Source organism: Corapipo altera, unplaced genomic scaffold (genome assembly GCF_003945725.1).
Source record: "Corapipo altera isolate COAL_440 unplaced genomic scaffold, ASM394572v1 61216, whole genome shotgun sequence".
Lineage (NCBI taxonomy): Eukaryota > Metazoa > Chordata > Aves > Passeriformes > Pipridae > Corapipo > Corapipo altera.
This window is the reverse complement of record NW_020885823.1, coordinates 1-9277: the sequence shown is the minus strand read 5'-3', so window position 1 is coordinate 9277 and position 9277 is coordinate 1. Positions and strand designations below refer to the sequence as shown.

At 61.2% G+C, this 9277-nt stretch overlaps 1 protein-coding gene across 2 annotated transcripts; it reads right to left on the bottom strand.

The window, feature by feature from the left end:
* Positions 1–974: 974 nt before the first annotated feature.
* On the bottom strand, positions 975–8171 carry PATL1 (PAT1 homolog 1, processing body mRNA decay factor). Of its 2 annotated transcripts, XM_027631982.1 has the most exons (17): positions 8046–8171; positions 7881–7958; positions 7105–7299; positions 6924–7025; positions 6650–6739; positions 6322–6524; positions 6166–6249; positions 5851–6034; positions 4709–4832; positions 4519–4616; positions 4375–4434; positions 3771–3919; positions 3277–3436; positions 2540–2689; positions 2038–2129; positions 1721–1870; positions 975–1587 (listed from the first exon to the last, which is right to left on the bottom strand). In XM_027631982.1, exons 1-17 carry the CDS (start codon positions 8076–8078, stop codon positions 1566–1568), a joined length of 1974 nt encoding a protein of 657 aa, XP_027487783.1. In that variant the 5' UTR covers positions 8079–8171; the 3' UTR covers positions 975–1565. The 2 variants fall into 2 exon arrangements, with proteins under 2 accessions (XP_027487783.1, XP_027487782.1); XM_027631981.1 differs by having other exon boundaries at positions 6166–6524; positions 7881–7955; positions 8046–8166.
* Positions 8172–9277: the final 1106 nt, after the last annotated feature.

Below are 9277 nucleotides of genomic sequence, written 5' to 3'. Positions count from 1 at the left end.
CGCAGCTCCGCCATCGCCGCCGCCGCCGCCGCCCCGCCGCGCTGCCGTCACTCGTCCCGCCCACGCCGCCGCCCTATTGGCGGGAGCGGCGGCGGTGGGGCGCCGCGCGCGCTGCCATTGGCCAGAGAGGGGCGCCGCGCCCGTCAGTCAAGCGGTCGGCCAATCAGAGCGCGAGCGGCGCGCCGCGCGGCGTGACGGCGAGCGGTGAGTCATCCCGCCAGCCATTGGCGGAGGGGCGGGGCCTGGCGCGGCGCGCGCGGCGATTGGCTGAGGCGTCGCCACGCCCCCTCCCCGAGCGCCTTGTGGGGGGGACACCCGGGGGCCGCGGGTTCGAGACCCGCGTCGGGGACAAACGAGGACAGGGAGGGACACCCCTCTGGGGACACCCCCGGGGGTGGCGGGGGCCGGAGAAGGAGCGGTCAGGCCGGCAGCAGTATACAAGTCATCTTTATTTACAATACCCTATAAAAATGTAAATTTAGAAACTTTTATTCTCATTAACCAGAACGGAAAAAAAGTGGGAAGGCGGGTGGGGAGGGGGAAGAGAAAAAACAAACAAACAAACAAACAAAAAAAAAAAAAGCAAAAGAGGAAATAGAAGAAGACAAAGGAAAAAAAAAGGAAGAAAAAAAGCAAAACAAAACGAGGGAAGAAAGAAATAAAAAAACAAACCGAAAAGCACAAAAAAAAAAAAAAAAGCAGGAAAAAAACAGGAAACAGCAGAAGAAAAAGCAGAAAAAGAGCAGGAAAAAAAAAAAAAGGCAAAAAATAAAATAATAATAATAATAATAAATGAACTTTCCACTTGATCTGTCAGAGGAAAATGAGGGGGAAAGGGCTGGGAGCAGCAGAGGGGGTGGGGCTGGTTAATGCCGGGAGGAATTCCTGGTGTAAAATCCCTACATGTGCAAATCTCTTGGTTTGTTTTTTTTTTTTTTTTCTTTTCTCATTTAATATTGCTTTTTTTCGGTAAAATTATCCCCCAACCACCACCACCACCTTCCCGAGGAGCAGCTGGATCCACCCGGATTGGGAAGGGGACAAAGGCCTGGCTGAGCCACCCCTGGAGCTGCTGGGGCTGATCCCGGGGCTGAGGGAAGGAGCTGAATTTTGGGAAGACGCAGCAAGTGTGCAAAACAGGTGTGTGACGTGTGATCACCTTGGGAAAGGCCGGGAGTGGGACTGGGAAGGGCTGGAGAAGGAGCAGGGAAGGAAGGGGGAACCCCTGGCATCCCAAGGATATGGGAGCGAGGGGCTCCCCCTTTCTGGGATCCTCAGTAGTGTGAGAGTTCGGGGGAGAAGCAGCAGCTTGGGGGTGCAGAGGGACTCAGTGGGAATTTAGGAGCAGCAGGGAAAGGCAGCGCTTTGTGGGAAAAGAGGGGAGCAGCCAAACATCCCCCTTTTCCCAGGAATTTGGGGGGGGGGCAGCATGTGCCCCTCGTGCCAGGCCGGGCGTTGGGGGGTGTGGGGTGAACCGTGTGCCCTCCATCCATCTATCCATTTATCCATCCTTCCTTCCAGCCTTCCTCTGGAACATCCCGGTGGTGGCGAGGAGCCACGGAGATCTACCGGATCCCGTGCACTAAGCTGGAATGGGGGAACAACAGTGTGGGATCACAGATCCCCACGCTGCTCCCTCAGGGCTTTTCCCACCCCCAACCTCTGGCTCTCCCTCTTCTGGCCGCATTCCCACAGGGAAAAGGGGGGGCTGGACACTCACTGCAATTTGGTCTCCAGCAAGTTCAGCTTCTGCTGGTCGACGTAGCGAGAGAAGAGGGAGATCAGGTTGGAGGGGATGGACACGGGCTTGGCCAAGGCTCCCTGAGGGATCCGCAGGAGCTCCCGGGTGGCCATCAGCATCAGCTCCGTCCTGCCGGGAAAAAACCGCGGGAGAAGGGAGGATGAGAGCTGTGGGACGTGCTGGGGGGAGCCAGGAACCCCCCAGCTCCCCTCAGGGAAGGATCCTGGCAGCTTAGAGGCCACCTTGTCCTCCCCAAGGGATTGGGAACGCGGGGACAGTGGAGAACAGGGACTCACCACTGGTTGTCCTGGATCAGCTCCGTGTTCGTGTCCGAGCTCTGCAATTCCTCCCCCCGGCTCAGGACCAAGTACAGCAGGGACAGACCGAACTGTGGGGACACAGACAGGGGTCAGGGAGCCCCCTCTGAGTATCCCCTCCGATTCCCAACGCTGGGAATGCCGGGACAAGCAGGAGGATCCCTGGCTAGGAGGAGGAGGAGGAGGATGAAGAGGCTGTTTGGGGCCCGAATCCATGAGGCAAGACCATGAACCACTCCCGGCCCAGGAGCGACATCTCCCACACTGTTGGAGCAGCATTCCCACCCCAAATTCCAGGCCAGGACTCTGTAGCCCAGAAGGACAGGCCCGGAAGCCGCCCGGGGCCACCTCAGACCGTTAATTAATCTGCCAGACACTCTCGTTAATTAGCAAGGAGAGAACACCAGGAACTGCACCCGGCTCTGGGAGGCTGCTGGGGAATTCCCAAGGGCAGGAAGCGATCCCGGGGGATGAGGAGTACCTTGTTTTGGAGCACAGCAGTGAGGTGCAGGTTGGTGGGAGCGGCGGCGCTCTGAGGTAGGTTCGTGAGCTGCTGCACAAGGCTGGTGACTGTTCCCAAGGGAAGGTGGTAGAGGACGTGGGAAAAGGGCCTCAACAGGCAGGGAAGCACCTGTGGAGAAAGGAGGAGAGTTGGGAGCTCCACGTGCTTCCAGTTGGAACTGCTGTGGGCAATTCCCCTCACAGCTTTGTCCTCAGGCAACACTTTTTCCTTCTTAAATCATCCTGCTCCTCGGATTTCCAGGCTGTCCAAGGCCAGGCTGGACAGGGTTTGGAGCAACCTGGGCTAGTGGAAGGTGTCTCTGCCCACTGAGTGATCCTTAAGTCCCATCCCAAACCATTCCAGGATTCCGTGTGCTGGCTTAGGTGGATATTGGGAAGAAATTCTTCCCTGTGAGGGTGGTGAGGCCCTGGAACGGATTTCCCAGAGAAGCTGCCCCATCCCTGGAAGTGTCCAAGGCCAGGTTGGAGCAATCTGGTCTAGTGGAAGGTGTCGTGTTGGAACTGGATGAGCCTTAAGGTCCCTTCCAACCCAAACCATTCCATGATCCCGTGATTTATTTCCCAGATTCCCAGGCTCCCCCCACCCCTCTGGCACTCTCACAGGAGGGGCAGGAGCCACCAACGATGTCATCGTATCCCACCTTCCAGCTCCAAACCGCCCCCTCACAGAGCATCTCCCAGCCTCTGGAATCTCACCTCATCCTGAGCATCCTTCTTGATGAGGAAGGGCAGGTTCCTGGCCGTGGCCATGAGCACGTCGGCCGCTTGCTCCGGGGCCAGGAACGGGAGAATCCGGGCCACGAGGCGCTTTCCTTTCCGGATGCACATGATCTGCATGAAGTGGTCGTCACTCGGCCTGAGGAAGGGAAGGAGAAAGGTGCCAAACCCTCCCCTGGGAGCATCCCAGGGTTATCCCACGGCTGGACCAGGTGGGAAACCCCTCTCTGCCTCAAAAAAACATCCCTGAGGAGGGAAAAACAACGCAGGAACGACGTTCCTAACCCTCATCTGAGGGGATGGAAGTTGAGGCTTTGCAACCACAGAGATGGGAAAACGGTGAAAGAAAAGGAGAAATACCCCAAAAAAAAAGGTTATTTCGGCCACTGGAATAGTCAAAGAGGTCCATAAAAGCTGGTTTGAGTAGCTGTGAGTGGTCAGGGAGCGTGGGAGCTCCCGAAATCCCCACTCACCTGTCCTGGCCAGGCGCTTTCCCCCTCAGATTGTCGTACATGTCGCAGATCTTCTGCTTCCTCTCTCCCATCAGGGCCGGCCTTTCCCCTTCCAGGCTCAGGAGGTACCGGCGTTCGTAGTCCTCCACGTCCAGGAGGAGGCTGTACGTCTGCAGGGAGCAGGGATCACCCATGGAATCATGGAATGGTTATCTGGCTCCAGCTGGGACACCTTCCACTAGACTGGGTTGCTCCAAGCTGGCCTTGGGCGCTTCCAGGGATGGGGAAGCCACAATTTCCCTGGGAAATCCATTCCAGGGCCTCACTGCCATCACAGGGAAGAATTTCTTCCCAATGACCCATTTAACCCCCCCCCACAGGGAAGAATTTCTTCCCAATGTCCCACTTAACCCACACTCAGTCAATTTAAAGCCATTCCCTGTTGTCCATCACTCTCCCTTGTCCTGTGAACAGGGAACCTATGGGATCTCTGCTCCACAGAGATCCAAGCAGGACCTCAGCCGCTGCCTTTTCCCAGCTGGATGCCTGGAGCTGATCCATCACGGAGACCATCCCACCCTTCATCCCACCCCTGGCCCTGACGATCCCCCCGCCCCAAAATCACCTTCTCGATCGTGACGAGGGTCTGTCGGCGCTTATCCCGCACCTGCTTTTCCTTCGTCTCCTGCCAGGGAGGGAAGAGGGAGTCAGGGATGTGGGAAGCATCCCCAGGGACGTGCCAGAGGGGAGAGGAAAGCCCAGAGCTCACGTCATCCTCGCTGCGGGACGTCACCACGGCGTCGATCATCTTCCGGGGGTTGTTGACGCTGGACACGGTGAGTTTTCCCAGCGAGCCCTCGAACTGCACTGCAGGAAGGAGGGAGCAGGGAAGCCCTGGGATCAGCCACCTCGACATCCCTGGATAACGGGAGCCCCCCGTGGCTGCCGGAGGGCTTTACCTGGTTTGTAGGTGTGCTCCAGCTTGGCCACCTGAGGGGTGATGAGTTTGGTGCGTTCCTTCTTGGGGCCATCCCCGTGCACTTCCTCGGCCGCTGCCAACTTTTCCAGCTTCTGGAAGTAATTCTGAGGCAGGGAGAGGAGAGGTTGAGAATCCCCTCCCAAAAACCAGGCCAGGAGCGACCCACCTCCCTCCTCCCAGCCTGTGCTACGCGTTTCCCGGTGTTCCCAACACCGCGATTTAAAGCACAGCCGGGCGCGTTTCCCTCTCTCATCCCTTGGGATGACGGAGGCCGAGGCTCCTCCTCAGCCCTTCCTCAGTACAAGGACAGATCCGCTCTCCCCGTGAGTTTCCCGGCTCCCAGTCCTTCCCAGCACACCCCAGTTTGCCTGCCTTGCTCCGTTGGCACCGTGCCGGGGCCTCCCCACCGCATCCAACCCGTCCAACGTCCGACCCTTTTGCAACAGCGGAGCTTTGCTGACTCACATCCTGCCCCAGTTCCTCTCCTCTACGGGGAACCAGCTCACCCACAGATCCCAAAAAAACCTCTGCCAGCTCTGGAGGGGACGGTGGGGGTATAGCTCTCCCACCCCACTCAGCCTCCCACTCCAGGTGCCCATCCTAGGTGGATTTCTCTCTCCCCCTGTGGACCCTCAAACTGCCCCTCATCCACCACTTTGCTCCACCTGCTCCAAATCTGCCTCTTCCCAGCCCTGTCTGGCATTCCCTATTCCTGAACTAGGAGAAAGCAGGAGCAGTCTAACCCTATCCACCTTCACCTCCCCGCAGGATTCATCACCAGCACTCCCAGTCAGACCAGAGTCATCCAATCCCTCCCTACAGATCTCTGCTGAATTTCCATTTAGCACCTTCCCTGTCTGCCATTCCAGGGGTTTTGTCCTGTTTCTTCTTCCTCTGACAAAGAAGAGCTGCTTTCCTGTTATCCCAAACCTTCGAATCCACGCTGCCAGTGTCCATCAGCATCTCCAAATCCTTGGAAATCTCACCCAAGAAGAGGAGGCAGATGGTGATCCCACACTGTTCCTCCACCTTCCTGACACCCCCTACCCAGGTCCAACACGCTGCAAGATCCCAATTTTCCTAAGGCTGCGAACAAGCCAGATTCTTCCCGCTCCCAGGTACCTGGTAGTAATAGTCATCCAGGTAGGGATCAGTGCTCTGCAGCTGCATCATCTGGATCTTGGACACCCAGTCCTTTTCCCGCTGCAGCATGAGGTTGGCATAGGGATCCTTACGGATCTGCTCCTGATGGCTGCTCCGGTGGCCCCCTCGGTCCCCTCCGGAGCCGTTGAGGCTCCGGTGCTGGCTGGCAGGAGAAGAAGGGCACCCGTGAGCACACCGGAGCTAAGGAAGGGACAGAGAGGGGGGGACAGGTGACCCCGGAAGCAGGACACGTCCCCGCGCCCGGCATTCCCGATCCAAGCCCCCGGCACTCACTTCCGGCTCTGCTGCTGCCGCTGGTGCAGGAGCCGCCGGTGCTGCGGGTGCAGGTGGGTCGTGTCGGGCCGGAACATCTGCGGCCTGGGAAGAGCAGGGAGAGTCAGGGATGGGCACCGGGAGCCGGGAAGCGGCCGGGAAAGGGACGGCACCGACCTCAGGTGGGATCCGGGGCCCGGAGGGTGCGGGAGCTGCGAGGGGGGCGGAGCGGGGGGAGCCCCGAAAAAGGCACGGAACCCTCCGGCCGGAGGCATCATCTGCCCGACTCTGCCCTGGAGAAGCTTGGGATTCACGGAGGGAAGGGGGCTCCCGACCAGGCCGGACACCCGGGCAAACTGGCTGGGGGACATTCGGCCGGCCTGGCAGGGAGAGAGAGAGCCTGGAGTCAGCCAGGGGGGAATTCGGAGGGAAGAGAGACACGGAGAGCCAAATCCTGGAGATTCTGCCCGTGGAGGGGCTGCAGAAACGCAGGAAGGGGCTTTACCTGGGCTCCTCCGAGCAGCTGGGCCCTCTGCAGGTGGGTGAGGACGGGAGAGACGCTGTGGGGGAACGGGTGGCCCAGGAGGGAGGAGTTCTGGGGAAAGACGTGGGAAGAGGGATCCCGGTCACAGACAGGACAAGGAAGGTGTGCCAGGCAGGCTGGGCTCCAGGGAGCAGGGATGAGCCACGGGAATGGGGCATTGGGGATTTTGGGGGGGAAGGGGGGGGGGGCTGGAAGTCAATCCCCAAAAAAAGAGGGATGAGGAGGGGCTGGATACCGGAACGTTGCAGAGCTGGTTGGGGGACATCCTCTCTCCGTAGGGAGCGGGATAGCGCTGCTGCATGGTAGCTCGGATGTGGACAGGCTTGGGACACAGAATCTGGGAAGAGGGAAGCGGCACGGTCACTCCCTGGGAAAGCATCCTGCACCCCCTGGAGCCACGGGAGGCGGGGAGGTACCTGCTGGTTGAAGTTGGGGATGGCGGCCTGTTTCGGGGGGGTGCCGATGGGGACGGCCCGCACCGGGGGGCTCCCGATGATGGGGGACGAGGAGCGCCGGGGCAGCGCCCGCTCCGAGGGGTCCCGCTCCTCCTCCCGAGCCTGCGGAGGCCGCTGGGGCAGAGCGTAATCCAGCACGGACACCGACGGCATCTCCTGCCAGGGGAACACCCCCCGGGATCACACGCTGGCACGGGGGGCACGGACACTGTGTCCCATCACCTCCCTCCTCCTGCCAGCTCTCCCTGTCCCGCCACGCTTCCCTGGGATCTCCCAGGGATCCCACGAGCCCCGCCTGGGATGACAGGGTGTTTGGTGGGAATTCCGTGTCACTTCCCAGGCTGAGACAGCGCTGGGAGAGGGTTGGTCAGGCAGCACTTCAAAGCCTGACTGCTAATTAAACCACAACACAAAAATCCTTTGCCTCGAGGCACCAACATTCCCAAATCCTGCTACGAGCCCTGACATCCCTCAGATGTCACCAGGGATCCCAGAGCAGCCACAGCCCCCCATCCCATTCCATCCTGTCCCACCCCATCTCTCCAAGGAGGTGACGACTACGAGGGTCCTCAGCGAGCCACACCGCATCCACCCGGATGCAGCGCGAGGAAAGCTGGACACTCCACTATCCCCAGCAGAGCTGGAAGCGCTTCCCAAGCTCACCTTATCCCACCCACCTCGCTGCCACAGGGTTTTGGGTGGGGGGACACGCTGGGTGAAGCCCCCCTCCCCCGTACCTGAGTGAGGAGCGGCCCCCGGATGCGCCGCAGCACGGCCGAGCTGTCCCAGATGCTGGAATTCAGCGCTCCGGGCTGCTGGGGAGCGCACGGAGAGTCAGGACGGGGCGCTGGGATCCAGCCCCGCGCCCCACCACCACCCCAGGACCCCCCCCCCAATCCCACCTGGGCGGGCCCCCTGGTGTGCACGGCCTGCATGATGGCCGGGTCCTCCAGGTCGCCCTCGATGACGAGGCGCGTGAGGCGCTCGGCCAGCGCGTCCTCGGGGTCGCCCAGCACGTCCCCGTCATTCCCGGCCGGACCGTCCGCGTCCCGGCTCGGAACACCCTTGTCCTCCAGCTCCGCCAGCCGCTCGTGGGCCTCCTGCCAGTCGTCATCTGAGGGGACACACCACAGGGATTGTGGGGGGGGGGGGCCCCCGGGGGGGGGGGGGGCGGGGCCCCAAGGGGGGGGGGGGGGGTCCCCGGGGGGTCTCACCGACAGCCCCGGCCCCAAAGGTGTCGTCGTTGAACTGATCGATGTCCTCATCCTCCTCCCCCAGGGCCTGGAAGGCGTCCTCGTCCTCGTCCAGCGGGCAGTCCTCCAGGGACTGGCACGGCCAGGAAACACCAACGGGCTCAGCAGCGGCTTCTCATCCCAAGGGATGGCCACGCCGAGGGGAAACCCCCCTGCCCGGCCTCTTACACGACCCCAGTGACCCCCCAGCCCATTAGAGCCCCCCCAGTCCCATTGCACATCCCCGGGGAGCCCTCCAGCCCGTTACACATCCCCAGTAACCCCCACAGCCCGTTACAGTCCCATTACACATCCCTGATGAGCCCCCCAGCCCATTACACCTCCCCACAGACCCCCCTCAGCCAGTTACAGTCCCCCAGCCCCATTACACTCTCCCTAGAGACCCCCCAGCCCGTTACAGTCCCATTACACCTCCCTGGTGAGGCCCCCAGCTCACTACACCGCCCCAGTGACCCCCCAGCCCATTACAGCCCCCACAGCCCTCTATAACTCCCCAATGACCCCCGCAGCCCATTCTATCTCCCCAGCGACCCACCCCGGCCCGTTATACGTCCGCGGTGTCCCCCCCGCAACCCGTTATATCACCCCGGCGACCCCTCCCAGCCCCTCATACCCCACCGCCGAGCCCACTGTGCCCCCCCCAGTGCCCCCCCATATCCCACCGCCCCAGTGACCCCTCCCAGCCCGTCGTGCCAACACGGTGACCCCCCCAGCCCGTTAGATCGCTCCGGTGACCCCTCTCAGCCCGTTATACACCCCCAGCGCCCCCCTCCACCCCCTCACACCTCCCTCACGACCTCCGGATCCCCTCAACCCCCCTCCCCATTACACACCGCCGCTGCCCCCCCGGCCCGTTACATTCCGGCGGTGTCCCCCCCCCT